This window comes from Panthera uncia (assembly GCF_023721935.1).
Source record: "Panthera uncia isolate 11264 chromosome A1 unlocalized genomic scaffold, Puncia_PCG_1.0 HiC_scaffold_17, whole genome shotgun sequence".
NCBI lineage: Eukaryota > Metazoa > Chordata > Mammalia > Carnivora > Felidae > Panthera > Panthera uncia.
This window is the reverse complement of record NW_026057577.1, coordinates 25,950,771-25,968,922: the sequence shown is the minus strand read 5'-3', so window position 1 is coordinate 25,968,922 and position 18,152 is coordinate 25,950,771. Positions and strand designations below refer to the sequence as shown.

Here is an 18,152-nt window from a genome sequence, read left to right as displayed (position 1 = left end):
TGCACTGCTTCCCACCTTTTACACATCTCACTAATCTCATTCGAAGTGAGGGATTCTTCTTTTACTCTTCCTCCTCTGCAGACCAGACACAGATGTAGGCTTTTTATAAAATCTTGTAATTTCAGCCACTCACATACTTCATTTTTACTTCTTTAGGATATCCTTCTTCCACTGTAATCATCTCCTTCTTACTGCCTTTCTTTTCACCCTTTTTCTGCATGGGGGCCATTGTATACACTCGCATGGATGTTGACTACAGTAGTGAATACAGTACAGTATTAATAAACTCTTGTCATGTACTGTACTTCATGTTACTGGCAATAAGGCAACAGAGGAAAGGGTCTATGTCTGCAGGCAGCCTGACCTAGAACGAAGCAAAGTATTCCTAAGGTTACTCTTGTATGGAAAAGCAAAGGACTGTCCAGAGATGCTTTGAAGTGACAAAAAATACACTCAGCTAGTTGTTGGCACCTTCCAACATACTGAAAAATCAACGATTTCTGCCAAACACCACGGCCTGAGACCAAGCATTTGAGGATGGGAGACAATCACCCACAGTCCCACAGATAAGAGAGAACCATTGGCTCAGTTGTGACGTTTGGCATCGTGTACTACTCGTACTGCAAGACATCGCTCATCTATCGTTAGAATTTATTGGAAATGTTTGCTTCTCTTGTGGAACACTCGCAGAATAAGTTAGTTGCAATCCAAGGTTTTACTGTACTTACTTGTGTGTCAGGCAATTCTAAGCAGTTCTAAGCAGTAAGCAGTTCTAGGCATTTAATTCTCTTAACTCCCCAATAGAGGTGGTGTCTTACCTAAAGATAAGGAATCAGAGCTAAAAGAGAATAAATGACTTGCCCAGGGTCCCAGAACTAGTGATTGGTGGTGCTTGGGACACCGGCTCCTATTCTTCATCTCGACACTGGGATGTCTACTCATCCCATGTGTGGAGGAGGGGGGTGGGTGTTTAATGGATAATGATCGAGAAGCACCAGTGAGAAGTAGGAAGGGCACCTATCCCACCTCCATGGTTACAAGGGGAATGTGAAAACGGCCACTGTCAGAAGGGCGGCTAGGGAAGCTCCACGGACCTCAGGGAGTAGGGAGCTGAAATGGGAAATCTCTAATTTGTAAATAACTTTGCTTCCTTGCCCGTATTTATCCTGTATGGCCTTTATTGTCATTCCACGTTGTAGTGGCTAGTGCTTTCAGAAACCTTTTGATAGAAGATAACACTTTTTCATTTAATGAGAAATGCTTCATCTTTTGCTATTAAGATGACTTTAATTTTGACTTGGTGACACAAATATCATTAAGAAGATGGTAGTTTTAGGAGTTTGGCTAAAGCTAAGAGATGTTGAATTGTATATATAAAAAAAATGGTCCATGTTTGGTGTCTATCAGAATTTTTACCCTTTGGCTTTATTATGGTGACAGTTTATGACTTTTTGAAATACTCTTGCATTCTTGGGATAAAAAATCTTGGTTATTGTGTATGTTTAATATATGGGTGGAACTGAAGTGCTTGTATTAATTTACAAGTTCCTGGATCTTTGTTCTGAAACTGGTCAGTTTTTCCCCATGGTACCTTTGGGGAGCTCATGCTAGTGTGGTAAATAGGTAATTTTAGTTTTTCAAAGCCAATTAGGATGACTGAAACTTCTCAGTCAGTGGACAGGAAGCAGTTGGCTGGAGTGGTGGCTGTGTTCCTTGGCCCTTTGATCCAGGCATTAGGAGAGTGTCTGGACCAGACTTTCCCAACCACGGTTCTTCATGTAAATAACAGAACACAAAATGATTTGAGTAACACTTTTTTCTGTTCTCCCAAAAGATGATCATATGTAACTACAGTTGACCCTTGAAAAATGAACGCATGAGTTAGGGGAGCCAACCCCTCAGCGCAAACACCTTTGTGTAACTTTTGACTACCCCAAAACTTAGCTACTGATACTATAATGCTGACTGGAAGTGTTACTGATGATATAAACAGCTGATAAACATGTATTCTGTTTGTATATTATATACAGTATTCATAAAGCAAAGTAAGCTAGAGGAAAGAAAATACCAAGAAACTCATAAGAAAAAGGGAATACATTTATGATACTGTACTGTTGGTGGCAAAAACCCCACATGTAAGTGGACCCACGCAGTTCAAACCCATGTTGTTCAAGGGTCAACTGTAAGGTCACTTGAGGTGCACAGAAATGGATTACGATGGATACCGCAGGAGTTTCCTACTGTTGCTGTAGCAAATGAGCTCACACTAAGTAGCTTAAAACACCACGAATCTATTCTACAGTTCTGGAGGTCAAAAGCCCCAATCAGGGCTCATTAAATCTAAGTGTCAGCTGATTCCTTTTTGGAGGCTCTGAAGGGAGAGCATTGCTTTGCTTTTTTCAGCCTCTCCTGGTAGCTTGAATTCCTTGGCTTACAGCCCTTCCTCTACCTTCACAGCACAGAACTTGTCTATGCATCCATCCACATGCTGCCTTTGCTGGTTGCATGATCTTGCTCTCTGCTTCCTTAGGACATTCGTAATTGCATTTACGGCCCACCCGGATAATCTCCCCTTGTCAAGATCCTTATCTTTAATCACATCTGTCAAGTCTCTTAGCCAAATGAGGTAACATTCAGAGGTTCTAGGGATTAGGATTTGGTATCTTTGGAGGTCTTTATTCCGCCTACTGCAGATACCTTAGGTCCTAATTCTCCCTATACTATGGTTGAGAAGGGCTATCTATACCATATACTCATTAGATTTGCAGATGGCACAAAACTGATTGTGCCACATGACTGACCAGACTCTCTGAAAAAGTCAACTCCAAAAAGTCTAACTCAAAAGTGTGTGGCTTGGTAGCATTCTGTGTGTAATGCTTGGGGAAAGCTTTCTGGTGTCAGCTGGCAATTCCAGGAAAAAGGTGTGATTGGACCTTTAATGGAAATAACATCTGGAATGAGGATGAGGCCTGCTCTTCCAGGTCTGGTCAGAGCCCACTGGGAGAAGGCTATGACTCCATGAGTGAGCCTTGCTTGCCTTCCACGCTGGAATGCACTTGGTGAACCATCAAGATTGATGGTGAGGCAGAATTGTACATAGGATATATGGAAAGCCCCAGACTTCTTCATGATGGCAGATCATGCCTCAAGCAAAGGGAATCCTGCTATTGATCAGAGCTTTCCAAAGGTGGATGTGCACAGTGGAGAACTTTCTCTGTCTAGACAGAACCCCAAGTTTGGGTGACTACCTGGCAGGGGTATGGGGGTGGGGAGATGGTGTTTCAATTACATGATTACTTAAGGTTCCTTTCAAACCCTGATGCCCCATAGGACTACTACTAATTTTACTTTGGGAAACTGAGTCCCAGTGAGGAAGGTTACTTCTGGTATTTATAAAATGGAGCAGAGCCAAATATTAAAACCTCACGATTTCCAGTCATCTTCAGATATTAGTGCTCACTAATAACTCAGGTTTTAAAAATCATATCCCAAGAAATTCAGAGGTGACACTTTTTTTTTAAACGTTTATTTTTGAGAGAGAGTAGGGGAGGGGGAGGGAGAGAGGGGGATAGAGGATCTGAAGCAGGCTCTGCGCTGATAGCGGCGTGTCTGATGCGGGGTTCGAACTCACCAACCAAGAGATGATAACCTGAGCCGAAGTCGGACACTTAACCAACTAAGCCACCCAGGTGCCCCTACACTTTTTTTAAATGCCCAAATCATTAATTATCAAGGCAGTGAAAACCTACTTCTTAACAGTGCTTTGAAGTGAAAGGTAACAGCTTCTGGTAGTACCAGGAATCATTCATTTGTGCTGGGAAGGGAAACAGAGTAGCTGAGTCCAACTGTGCTGCTACTGAACCCCCAGGCCTGACGGAGGCTGCCTGGAGGGGGATGAAGTTCAGGAAATCAGTCCAAATGTCACGAGAAACAATTTTAATGATGGTAGAACCTCTCAGACATTCAAAATCCTAGACATAAAGCTCCTCTGAAAGGACAGATTTTTGCACTGACTTAGTTGAAACCAGAAATAAACAGCTGCCCGAGGACTTGCTTCTAAGGCAAAATCTTGACTATTTAAAAATTTTAATGTTTTTATTTTTGAGAGCAAGAGAGTGTGAGTGAGGATGAGTGGGGGAGGGGCAGAGAGACAGAGAGGGAGACACAGAATCAGAAGCAGGCTCCAGGCTCTGAGCTGTCGGCACAGAGCCCGACTTGGGGCTCGAACTCACAAACTGTTGAGATCATGACCTGAGCTGAAGTCGGACACTTAGCAGACTAAGCCACCCAGGCGCCCCAAAATCTTGACTATTTTTAATGAACATAAGAACCTAGAGAGCTAACACTACATGTCACAATCTCTGAGCACTGATCAATGTTCTTCTTAATCCTGTAGAATTTCTCCACATATTTAGAACGCCCTAAGAGCTCCACAAAATCCTCATCGTGAGTGATTACCAGAAGCTGGAAGTTACGCTGCTGCGAGCGACTCTTTATTATCCTGAAACAATATATTGAGAACCTTTTATTACTGAAGAGCATAAATAATCCTCTCCTTTATATGAAAAAGACACTGAGAACCTTGTCAGACACAGGACAACCCTGGAGGAAACTGGAGAGGGGGAGCTGGACCCAGACCTTCAGCCCAGCCAGGTAGGAGTCCCATGTCCGATCCAGACAGTGAGGGTGATGGAGTGACTCTTCCTCTAGGTCTGACTCAGGGACTGATGAGAATACATGATCTAGTTTCTTCCAGAACACAAAGTTGTTCTTATTAAAACAGGCAGAAATGTTTTACTAAATTTTCCTTAATATCTGAGCTGCTCAACTTTAGGAGTCTTATTCCTTTGTCTGGGGTTTTCCTGACCTGTTACTAATTATCTCTGGAAGAAAAAAAAAACAAAAAACAAAAAACCAACTACAGGCAAGGGAAATTACATATGCAAGCCCAGCTGCCTTCTTAGGAGCTGGGTCTACTTAGAATTCTGCCACCACCAGTCACTAGATGCATCATTAGTATGACACACAAGAGGCCTGAGTGGGTGTACTGGGAACATTTTTGCTCATTATATGCTGAGGTAACTAGCTATGAGACTGAAATCAGACTTTTTAACTAACCATTTGTTTATCGCTTACCCGTGGCTGAATGCACTGAGCTTTGAAAAGTATTAGCCCTTATGTGCTGGTCATGCAGGACGACTGAGAGGTGGCTGAGAAAGGTGCCCCATTCCTGCTAGTGTCTCTGCCAGAAAGAATCTATCTTGAGCCAGAGTACCCAAAATAGCTTCTCTAGTTTAGGAAAAGTGGGTTTCCTCTGCCAGCACAGGAGGGGCTGCCCATTCCTGGGGTCTGCACCCACCACACATGAATGTGGCAAAAGCTGTGTGCAAGTTTACTTTCTAGATTCTACATAACCACTATTATACTTTTTGAATAGGAGCTGTCATTCCTCATAAAACTGGGGAGATCGGCCAAAATCCACTATTAGCACCCAGAAATGTTTTAAGCAGGGCATGCTAACTCCTCTACATGACCTGTGGGCACCTGTGGTGGGTTTACAGAGAAAGCAAACCAAGCCAGGAAACCCTTCAGCACACCTGGGGAGATTGCAGGATGTGTCTGGGGCTGCTGTTCACCACCTAGTTCTTTTTAAGCATCTGAAGAATTACTATCAAAGGTAAAGCCTAACGTCTGACACCAACTAGCTTTCCCAAGGAAGACACATGCAGAGAAGGTTTTCACCACAGAACTCTACGTTACTTTCTAAGTGTAATATATATTACTATCATAGCCTGCCCCCAAATTTGAGATACTTACTCAACGAGAGCATGTGCAAGAGATTCAATATTTTCTCTGTCAAGATTTGTTGTTGGCTCATCCAAGGCAAGGATGCCACAGTTCAAGCAGAATGTTTCAGCCAGGGCCAGACGAATGATGAGTGAGGCTAATACCTGGAAGAAAGCACCAGAGCTGAGCTGTACCACACAGACCTCTTTCTCATTCACGTTAGGAAAACATGCACACCTGGCCTAATGTCTTTATAAGGGAAGGGAGCAATGTCATTGGGTCAGTGACTTTAGGTGAATTGTTGCTCTTTTATTTGGGAGAGCCTGGCCCTGTGACCAGACTCTTAAACCCTTCCAGAAAGTGAACCATCAGGTATGTTGTATTTCAGCCTGTCATCTGCATTACTGTTTATCTGTAACTAATCATTTTAGTTAACTGTATAAGATTAACAACCTCTCACCCACTCTTTTTCTGAGTTACTTTTAAATCTGTATGTTCTGGGGTCCCAGAGGGGCACCAGGTATTGTGTTCTAACCTACACTTAAATGTCTGTGTTTATAATTCTGAGGGAACCAAGACAGAAAGAATATTCCCGTGTCAGTGTATTAGGAGTACAGAAGTACGGTTTTATTTAAGCTAAACTATAGGACATCCAAGGAACTGAAACTCTGAGCACTTTCCCAGTTAGTAGAAACCTAATACTAAAACCCTCAGCCCCAGCTGAAGCCATCTGAGGGCACAAAGGACACAGAATTAAGCATAACAGAGTATCCACTACTTTTTCATGAGCTGTCCATATCCCCTCCCCTTGAATCTATGAATAAAGGAGCATCAGTGAGTGAGTTGTGATTTCAGAGCAGTTTACAGCTTCTCTTTGATGTCCAGGGAAGGCTAGAAGACTGCAGAAGCCAGGATCATAGGTTGGCCCTTTGGGGAAGACACTTCCTTCCTGTATTTGAACACTAATACAGCCCCCACCTGCAACCCTACATATTAAGAGTCTAAATGATGTTCCTGGCCAACCTTTACCAAAGTTTTTGTCTTCTCCCCCAACCCAACACCAAGGAAGCAATTACTGCTAATTTTTATAATTTAGAGTATCTATAGGAAATCTACTTTGTTTAGAAAATAATTTTCAAAGCATTTTCAATACAAAGGGACATGTTACAAATTCTGTATTTTCTTATTCATAATAACCACTGAAAACCACCAAAGCAAGTAGGAATACTGGTTATAGATCACAAAGTTGTCATTTTTGCAGACTATGATTAAGATAATAATCTGCATATGCCTTAAATTGGTATCAGCTGGGCTGACAGTACATATACACAGGATTATCTTCAAGCAAAAATAGAAAACTGTTTATGAAAATACTTTATATAATGTGAGCACCCATTTCTAGAATTTTAAGATTTTTTAAAGAAAATCAGGGGTCTGGAATTTTTATCCCATAAATCTGCTTCTAAAGAGTAAGCTCAAGCATCCATGACATCTTGGTTGTAAACCTATGTGCACTGAAAGGACCCAGCCTTGTTCCCCAAGGATGAAGGTCCAATTTTCCTGATTCCTTAAAGCTTTATTCCTCTGATTTGGTCTGTGCTCCCTATCCAACAACACAGGCTGTCCTCTCAGAGCCTCATCTAGAGCCAGATGGCCTGACCCAGCAGCTGAGTCTAGGCAGTGGGGGGAGAAGGGATGCAGGGGCAGCTATGGGTGTCAAGGCCTCTGTTCTAACAGGCGCTTCTCTTAACATTGTTCTAAAGTAATCTCTACATCCAACATGGGGCTCAAACCACAAGATCAAAAGTCAGATGCTTTTCTGACTGAGCCAGCCAGGTGCTCCTGGCAAGAACCCTTCTTTTAGAGGGTCTGCAGGTCCAAAGGCTAGGTGGGGGCAGGGACGCAGTCCTGTGATGGGGCTGCTTTTCAATGAGACTTATTTTAATGCCTCATGTGGCTCAACCTGGGATGTGGTTTGGTGAACGCCCCTCCCCCACTTCTGACTGCTCTGAAATCAGGATGCATTCTTGCAGTTAAAACTGCATTCTTTCTTTCTTGGTGGCACATAAAACAGAGGTATGTCTTACAATTGATTACACAAGTAACTTTATTCTCATAAGGAGAGTTATGAAGCAATGAATGGTTCTCCGTTAGGCTGATCACGTGAGGACTTCTCAGACCCTTCTCCTGAAAGATTATCTAATGTTGCAGGAAATGCTGGTTAAAACTGGAAGAGGGTAACGGGTAGCTGAGTCTGGCTAACTTTATGTGGCAACAAGGAGTGCTGTGAGGGTCTTCTCACCATATTCCCCAGCAGCTCTGGGTGCTTTCACTGCACAGACACTAGTTTCTGTCAGTTACCTGTGGGCTTCCTAGGGGCTTGAGATACCTGCCTTCTGTCCAGCACTGCATCGTCCTCGCATATCCAAGGCTGTGTCTCCCTTCAGCATCACCACTCGGTAGTTATAATTCCGCCTTTTATCAGAGGCTGATACATTTTCATCGGCATCAGACCGAATTTCTATGTATTCAATATCTGACACAAAAAGAAGATTTCAGAGCAACCTATACTCTGTAGCCTTTTGTCATCTGCAAATATCAAGTAAGCCTAAGAAGCAACGTGACATTACCATTAAAAGTGGCTGGGAGGGTTCATGAGGAAGAAGCAACCCAGATGTCTCAACCCTCAGTCTCTGCTCTGCCTTGCTTAGTTCCCCTATTAAAAGAGTTTCCTCCAGGGGCGCCTGGGTGGCGCAGTCAGCTAAGCGTCCGACTTCAGCCAGGTCACGATCTCGCGGTCCGTGAGTTCGAGCCCCGCGTCAGGCTCTGGGCTGATGGCTCAGAGCCTGGAGCCTGTTTCCGATTCTGTGTCTCCCTCTCTCTCTGCCCCTCCCCCGTTCATGCTCTGTCTCTCTCTGTGCCAAAAATAAAAAAAAAAAAAAAAAAAAAAACCGTTAAAAAAAAAAAAAAAGAGTTTCCTCCTGCTGGTTTTCTTCTTATCACATTTCAGCTTATCCCTATCTACACTTCAACAGAAGTCTATTAGGTCATCAGTTAAATATAATATGTACCATAGCCAAATATGTAAGTCTCGTCAGGGTTTGGAATAGAAAACTTTGCATTTTCTTTCCTTGTTACAAGATATTGTCAAGATAAGAATTCTTAGAAAATCTCTTGAGATGTTCACAAAGGGGTCCAGGAGGTAATACTGGCATGATGAGAGATAATATGTGCAAAAAGCCAGGGACGGGGCTTTGGAAAAGATCCGGGATAAACCATGTAAATTACCTTGTCCACGATAGGTACTTCGCCAAAGGTCACGAATAATTTTGTTGATTTCTTCCATTTTCATACTGTGAAATTTCATGATTGCTCTGGAAAAAGAAGCCACTGATACTTAAAAGGAAAAATAGTATAATGATAACACTAATTACATGTAATAGTATATATTAAAAGTATATGAAATACATAATGTATATACCATAAGTATCATAATAATCTCCTGAAATAACGAATTACTTCCAATGATAAAAGGAGAATACAGTAAGAGCGAGAAAAAATAAACAGAACAAAAACACTGCTGCTTAGTTACAAATGAATACAGCCAGGGATGTGCCCAGTGCTCCAGAGTCCTTACCTCTTTCCATTTTCACTCTCTCTGACAGGACAAATACTCTCAGATATTGACATTCTGTGAAAATTTCAGAAATTTTGGTAGACTTTTTCTTGGGCTTACTGGAAGGATTATAGCCACTGTAGCCTACCAGTTACAGGAAGACCTGCTGATTAAATGGATGGCAGGGAGTTAAAGACAGCAGGTGAGTTGTACAGGGGTCCCCTAGTCTTTGGGGACATATGCGCAAGTCTGGAACTGCTGCCTTTTTTCTCTTCTGTTACTCTTCAGGTTTTGCAGAAAGTGAGCCTCTTAAGGTGCTTTAATGCCTCAGATCTGTGAGAATTTTACCAACCAGAAAGTATGGTTCAGAGAGAGCGACTTAGAGGCTTAAACTGAGGTGAACCTCAAAGCTTTTATTTTCCCTTCCTAGTTGAGGATTAAGAAATTCCAACTCCAAATATGTGCATTCATTTCCATTTGGCCTGTCAGGCTCCCCACCCCCACCCCACAACACTTAAAAAACTAGTACTTTCTAAATACTAAAAAGAGGCAAAGCAATGTTTGTAGAAAGAAAAGTAGACTGTTAATAACTAACTTTGTTCTTACTATAGTCACCTTTCACCAAAAAGCCCTCATGTTCTTTGGAAAAGGTTTTATGAGCTAATAAATGTTGCATCAGTGACAAAAAGGCAAACATCATGGCCATGACCATACAGAGGATGTGAGGCGGACTTACTTCCATTTGCAAGCCTCTTATCTGATATATACAAAAAAAGAAACTGAACGTAATGCTACTACCTCTGCAGAATCATTTCATGATCTTTGGTTCACCAGCAAGAGAGAGAGAAATGACTCAACATAAATACATTTTAAATATCAGATGAAGGATTTTGAAGTAATAAAGACTGGAAAAAACCATATTGTGCTTGTTGATGAGAATGCAGCACGTCTCCATTTTCTACTTTATACATCTGTCTCGGCCTGACATTTTACACTCCTTTCAAAAGGACTGAGCAAAACCTAAGTATTTGTCAAACAAACAATAAAACCCCTTGAGAATGTTCTTGGAACCAATCATGTAATCCATAGCTCTTTACATATTACAATCCTGATTTTTCATACACATTTTTAAAAAGGTCATTTTTCCATTCAACCGAAAGATCTTTCATAACCTTAGTCAGCTTTCCCAAGGTGGACAGCCAGCTCCAGGTGGGGCAGGGGTGTCCAAGGTGCACACAGCCTCCGCCATGGACTCCTTGTACGACAGAGGTGGCGCATCCTGGCCTGTGTAGGGTCCGCTGAGAAACAGCACTGCAAGCAGCTCGAGTCCTGAGGGAAATCTAGACTCACCAAGGGGTGTGTCACACCAAGTTGATGCCTACTGCTGTTGACTAGGCCATCATTAGCTTAGCTTTGTATCATCTCTCTCCAGTATGGAGTTTATAGCCCCACTGTGCAATAGCAGGGGATGATTAAGGTAAACGACATTCAACCCACTTGAGGGATAACAGTGATATTAGTGGTTACTACTAAAGAACATTTACCTTATGTGAAGCAAAATTATGGTAAATAGGGGCTCCCCGGGTGGCTCAGTTAAGGGTCCAACCTCAGCTCAGGTCATGCTCTCATGGCTCATGAGTTTGAGCCCCACGTTGGGCTCTGTGCTGACAACTCAGAGCCTGGAGCCTGGTTCAGATTCTGTGTCTCCCTCTCTCTCTGCCCTTCCCCCACCCCCTCAAAAATAAACAAAAAAGAAATTAAAAAAAATTATGGTAAACAATCATAGGTCATTTAATCCTTACAAATATACTGGGAGTTAGCTTTGGTTATCTCTGTTTTACCATTAAGAAAACTGATACTGTAATAATAAATTTTCTGAAATAGAAATTGATCCCACTTACAACAGCATCAAAACCAATAAAGTCATTAGGAATAAATCTAACCAAGGAGATGAAAGATATCTACTCTGAAAACTCTAAGACACTGATAAAAGAAATAGAAGAAGACACAAATACATGGAAAAATATTCCATGTTCACTGATTGGAAGAATCAGTATTGTTAAAATATCAATACTACCAAAAGCCATCTATAAATTGAGCATAATCCCTATCAAAAGTTCAACGGCATATTTTACAAAATTAGAGAAAACACTCCTAAAATTTATATAGAACCACAGAAGACTCTTGAATAGCCAAAGAAATCCTGGAAAGATGAACAAAAAGCAAGAGGCATCACACTTTGATTTCAAGCTACAGTCTTCAAAACATTATTGGCATAAAAATAGACAAACAGATCAGAATCCTGAGCCCAGAAACAAACCCAAGCATAAACACTCAACTAAAATTTGCCACGGGAGCCAAGAATACTCAATGGAGAAGGCAAGTCTCTTCCAATAGTGCTGGGATCACTGGGTATTAACATGGAAAAGAATGAAACTGGGCTCCTATGTTACACCACTCAAAAACTGATTCAAGGGGTGCCAGGGGACTCAGTTGGTTAAGCTTCCAACTTAGGCTCAGGTCATGATCTCATGGTTCGTGAGTTTGAGCCCCCTGTCAGGCTCTGTGCTGACAGCTCAGAGCCTGGAGCCTGCTTCAAACCTTGTGTCTCCCTCTCTCTGCTCCTCCCCCAACTGCTCGCTCTCTCTCAAAAATAAATTAAAAAATTAAAAAAAAATTAACTTTTCAAAATGGAGTAAAGATTTTCATTTAAGTATAAGACCTAACATGATGAAACTCCTAGAGGAAAACATAGGAAGTGAGTTCTTTGATGTGATGTTTTTGGAAATTATAGAATGGCTAAAGAAATCATCAATAAAATGAAAAGACAACCTACAAAATGGGCAAAATACTGGCAAACCCTGTATCTGATAAGGGGTTAATATCCAAAATCCATACAGAACTCCTATAATTCAACAGCAAAAAAAGAAAAAAAAAGAAAAAAAAAAGGTGACCCTTGAACAACACAGAGGTTGGGGTGCCAAACTGCCACACAAAATCCATGGATAACTTTTGACCCTCCTCCTCCCAAAACCCAACCACTAATAGCTTATTGTTGACCAGAAGAGGCCTTACCCATAACACAAACAGCCAATTAAATGCTAGCATGGATTTGGAGAAAAAGGAACACTTGTCCACTGATAGTAGGACTATAAGCAGGTGCAGCCATTATGGTAAACATTATGAAGGTTCCTAAAAAAATTAAAAATAGAATTTCCACAGGATCTAGCAATTTCCACATCCACAGGAGATGAAAACACTATGTCAAAGAGATTATCTGCATCCCCATGTTCAAAGCAACATTTTTTTTATATGAAATTTATTGTCAAATTAGTTTCCATACAACACCCAGTGCTCATCCCAAAAGATGCCCTCTTCAATGCCCATCACCTACCCTCCCCTCCCTCCCACCCCCCATCAACTTTTAGTTTGTTCTTAGTTTTTAAGAGTCTCTTATGCAAAGCAACATTTTTTAAAGAAATGTTTATTTTGAGATAGGGAGAAGGTGTGCAGGTGCTCACGAACAGGGGAGGAACAGAGAGAGAAGAGAGAGAGAATCCCAAACAGGCTCCACGCTGCCAGCACAGAGCCTGATGCAGAGCTGGATCTCACATATATGAAATCATGACCTGAGCTGAAATCAAGCTGGATACTTAACCAAATGAGCCACCCAGGCACCCCCACAGCATTATTTACAATAGCCATGACACAGAAACAACCTATGTGCCTGTGGATGGATGGATGCATGAAGATGTGTGGTATATATTATATATATTCAATGGATTATTACTCAGCCATTAAAAAAATGAGGAAATCCTACCATTTAGGACATATGGATGGTCCCTGCAGATATGCTAAATAAAATTAAGTCAGAGAAAGAGAACACTGTATGATCTCACTTATATGTGGGATCTACACAAAAACACCAAATTCACAGAAAAAGGGATCAGATTTGTGGTCACCAGATGTGAAAAGTAGGAGGAGGGAGAATTGGGAGGAAGATGGTCAAAAGATATAAATTTCCTTGGGGCGTCTGGGTGGCTCAGTTGGTTAAGCATCCAACTCTTGATTTTGGCTCAGGTCATCATCTCACAGTTGTGAGATCAAGTCCCTTGTCAGGTCCTGCTGGGGGTAGAGCCCACTAGAGATTCTCTCTCTCCCTCTGCCCCTCCCCTGCTAGGCATGCTCTCTTAAAAAAAAAAAAAAAAGTACAAATTTCCAGTTATAGGTAAGTACTAAGTATGAAAGGTACACCATGATGACCACAACTAACACTACCATATGATACAGAAGACAGATGTTAAGGAAGTAGATCCTAACAGTTGTCATCACAAGGAGAATTTTCTCCCCCTTTCTTTTTATTGTATCTGTATGAGACAATGGATGTTAGCTAAACCCACTGTGGTAAACATTTCACAGTATTATGTAAATCAAACCATCAGGGTGTACATCTTAAACTTACACAGTGATGTATGCCAATTATTTCTTGGTAACACTAAAAAAACCCTGAGGTTTGATGAAATTAGTAACTTGGTCCCAATTAGAGAAAATTGGTTAGGATGTTAATAGCCTTTGAATATCATAATTAAAATTAAAAAGGCAGTCAAAATGCCATCTTTAAAGCCACCAGGCTCAGATAGTTTTATGAATAAATGTTAGCTCCCAAGTATATAAAGTATTACACACCAAGGAAAGATAGAAGAAAAAAAAGGAAAAAAAGTACAGGCCTATTTTGCTTATGAATACTATTTTGCTTTATGAATACATAAAGTCAAATTTAGTAGTAAAGTATTAAAAAGACCAAGTAGTATCATGGTATCAGTGGTATCATGACCAAGTAGCATTTATCCCAAGTAAGACTTGTACAACAGGAAAAATAATTTAAGATAAGCCATGGCAGGGCACGTGGGTGGCTCAGTCTCTTGAGCATCTGACTTCGGCTCAGGTCACGATCTCATGGCTCTTGAGTTCGAACCCTGCATCGGGCTCTCTGCTGTCAGCACAGAGACTGCTTCAGATTCTCTGTCCCCCTCTCTTTGCCCCTCCCCCACTTGCTCTCTATCAAAAATAAACATTTAAAATATATATAAAGGAGTACTTCCAAAGAACAACAAAAAGATGCCTCTTATGGCTACTCTCCAATAATGTTCTAGAGATCCCTAGCAATTCAGTAAGACAATAAAAAGAAATGCATAAATGAGGGGGGAAAACTTGTCATTGTTTCTGTGGGTGATATAACTGTGCACTTAGAAAATCTAAAAAATGAGGGGTGGCTGGGTGGCTCAGTTTGTTAAGTGTCTAACTCTTGATTTCAGCTCAGGTCATGCATGATCTCCTGGTTTGTGAATTTGAGCCCAGAGTTGGGCTCGACACTGACAGTACTGAGCCTGCTTGGGATTTTCTTTTCCTTTCTCTCTGCCCCTCCTGTGCTTGCACCCTCTTTCTCTCAAATAAACTTAAAAAAAAAAAAAAAAGGGAAAATCTAAAAAATCAACTGAAAAACTACTAAGACTAACAAGGTGGTCAGAAATAAACATAAAAAAAATATTAGTATTATTATGTAGTAAGCAAAATCCAATAGGAAGCATAATAGAAAAGAAGATCCTATTCACAGTGGTAATAAAAACTATGAAATACCTACCAAGAAATCTAACAAAATGATACAGGATCTAGAGGGAAAAGCTATAAAACAGAACAAACCCTACAATAAAACAAGAACTGATTAAGTAGGAGAAACTTACTATGCAGTGCGTAAGAGATTTAATATTACAAACATGTCCATTCTCAAGTAATCCACTGAACCAAATACAATCCAAATAGAACTCCCAACATGATTAAAAAAAATTAATGAAATATATAAAATGACTCTAAAGTTTGGATCGCAGACATAATGTAAAAGAATAAAATCAAAGTACTAGGACAGGAATCAAGATGAAACAAACCCAAATACATGGAGAACGTTAGTTTATAACTGTTATTTCAAGTCAGTGGGAAAAGTTTCAATAGTAGGGGAAGGAGGGAAAAATTATATCACTATCTTTATTAAACCTCAAAATCCAAATAAAGGATTAAAAGTTAAATAAAACTATCAGAAGAAAATAGTTTTATAATTTAGAACTGGAAAGTCTTTAAAAAATTGTTTTTAATGTTTATTTATTTTGAGAGACAGACAGACACGCAGGGAGGGACAGAGAGAGAGAGAGAGAGAGAGAGAGAGAGAAAGAGAAAGAGAGAATCCAAGCAGGCTCCACACTGTCAGCACAGAGCCTGATGTGGGGCTCAAACTCACGAACCATGAGACCATGACCTGAGCTGAAATCAAGAGTCAGCTGCTCAACCAACTGAACCACGCCCGAGACTGGGAATTCTTTCCAAGGGAGAAGCTATAAATAAGAAGACTAAAGGTTTGCCTACCTAAAAATTAAATGTCACAAATAATACCATAAAGTTAACGGTAAAATGACAAACTGGGAGTAACTACTTGCAATGTACGTGAAAAGGATTACCATCCAAAATCTATAAAAACGTGGTACAAATCACTATGAAAAACATAACCTAATAGTAATCTGGTAAACAGATTTATGAACAGGCAATTCTAAGAAAAGAAATACAAATAGCCTACATATGAAATGACATTTAACCTCACTAGTAAATAAGGAAATGTAAACTCAAGTGAGAATGTTTTTGTACAGTGGATTGGCAGAAAGTAAAAAGGCTGATAATATGAAATGCAGTCGTGGAGAAATGGGCACTTTCACACACTACTAGTAGAAACATAAATTTTGTGTTTTTCAAAGGTGATTTGGCACTAACAAGTTAAAAATACATATATACTCTCTGTCCCATTAACTCTGTTTCTAAGAAGCTATCTTTCTGGTACATCTGCCCAAGTGTGCAAAGACATACACTATAGCATTATCTGTAGTATCAAACATTTAAAAGCTTCCTTATATGTCCAGATCAAGTAGGTAACATCCATTTTATAGAGTGTTATGCAGCCATTAAAAATAACAAGGTACTTAAATATCTGAATATAAAAGATTTTCATCACGTTAAGTGACGTAAAAGAAAAATACCTACAGTGTGATACTATTCACATACACAAAGATCTATTTCTGTGTATATAACATGCAAAAAGCCCTGTGAGGGAAATGAAAATATGTCACCAGAGTAATAATACTTAAGTACCCAATAAATGTCAGTCACTGTCATGGAAATGTGACATGGAAATGTCAAGTCCAATGTGAAGCTCATTCTGTGATTTACATAGTAACGGAGAACAGGAAAGCATAAGTATCTATAATATAAGGCTAAATGGTACAAGCGATACAAATATGGAATATAAAGGAACAAAAAATTACACTGTTTGGGAAGCACTTCAACAAGGTAACATTCCTAGAGGAGAAGCAGCACAGGAAAATGTGAGATATCTTAAGGGAATAAACTCGTTCAGTTTGGTTAGAATATAGTGGGTAGTAAGACATGAAATGGGAAAGACCAGATGTGGAAAGTCTTTCCTAAAATTAGAAGCAAACAGGGACCACTACCTTTAGAAAAATAAACCTGGTAGAAGTACAACAGGAGTAGGAAGGAATAAAGAGGTGGAAGCTACCACAGTAATACAGGTAAGAGTTAGGGAGGGTCTGAATGAGTAGGTAGGCATGGACTGTGGAAGAAAAGCAGTTCTGAGACAGGGCAGGACCCTGTGGAAGATGACAGACACAAACCCAAAGATTAACCTAACATGCCGTGTAGCCCCTGGACTTTATAGGTAATGAACATTTAAGAATGATCTTGAAAATCCATGACCTATAGGAAACTATTATTCTGCTTAGGCAAAGATATGTATTTCACGGGCCGGAAACTGTTGTAGGTAAATGGTCATCTGAGTAGTTACATCAGTCCCACCATGTGCCTGGAATGTGGACATCACTCAGTTACATTTATACTCACTCTTGTGAATTAGTATGTCTTGTGAAACATACTTTATTTTTTTAAAATGTATGAGAGCGCACATGCATGCAAATGGGAGAAGGGCAAAGAAAGAGAGAAAGAGAGAATCCCCAGCTGACTCCACGTAAAAGCACAGAACTTGCGCCAGAGCTCGGATCTCACAAACTGTGAGATCTTGACCTGAGCCTAAATTAAGAGATGCTTAAATGAGCCACCCAGACGCTCCAAGAAAGACTTGTTTATAAATTATTTAATCTTATATTTAAATACTCCTAAACATGTAAGAGATTTCCTTAAAATTTTCAGTAATAATCAGTTGCATTTTATGAGGACAAATTATGGCTTTAGTGGTATTTATATTCTGATGATCTATAAAAGTCTTAAAACGTGATGCTCACAAATGACAAAGGTTTAACCTATTTCTATTTGAAAGGGGGCACTATGAGGCCAGGAAGACAAAAAGACGTGTCAGTGAAACTACGCAGCATGATACTGTAGTGGCAGATCTATCTCCAAACTCATAGAATGTACAACACTAAGAATGAATCCTAATGTAAACTACACATTTTGACTGATTATGATGTGTCAGTGTAATACCACTCTGGTGAGGGATGGTGACAGTGGGGGAGGCTATAGTTGTGGTGTGAGAGTGGCGGGAGAATGGTGGTTTGTATATGACAAATCTCAGTACTTTCTGCTCAGTTTTGCTGTGGACCTAAAACTGCTCTAAAATAGTCTATATGAAAAAGAGAGAGAGAGAGAGAGAGAGAGAGAGAGAGAGAGAGAGAGAGAGAGA

General features: G+C 40.4%; 2 protein-coding genes across 4 annotated transcripts in view; one reads left to right on the top strand and one right to left on the bottom strand.

Moving 5' to 3' along the window:
• The window catches only part of KIF3A (kinesin family member 3A), a 105,207-nt gene extending 100,725 nt beyond the window's left edge, over positions 1 to 4,482 (top strand). The window contains exon 17 of the mRNA XM_049649153.1: positions 4,397 to 4,482. Coding sequence (XP_049505110.1) covers positions 4,397 to 4,415 — 19 coding nt within the window. The 3' untranslated portion in view covers positions 4,416 to 4,482. The remainder of the gene's footprint in view (positions 1 to 4,396) is intronic.
• Positions 3,922 to 18,152, bottom strand: part of RAD50 (RAD50 double strand break repair protein) — a 94,712-nt gene continuing 80,481 nt past the window's right edge. For all 3 annotated transcript variants that reach the window (XM_049649145.1, XM_049649141.1, XM_049649144.1), the window contains 4 exons: positions 9,076 to 9,161; positions 8,181 to 8,323; positions 5,818 to 5,951; positions 3,922 to 4,501 (listed from right to left, as the gene is read on the bottom strand). In XM_049649145.1, coding sequence (XP_049505102.1) covers positions 4,315 to 4,501; positions 5,818 to 5,951; positions 8,181 to 8,323; positions 9,076 to 9,161 — 550 coding nt within the window. In that variant the 3' untranslated portion in view covers positions 3,922 to 4,314. The remainder of the gene's footprint in view (positions 4,502 to 5,817; positions 5,952 to 8,180; positions 8,324 to 9,075; positions 9,162 to 18,152) is intronic.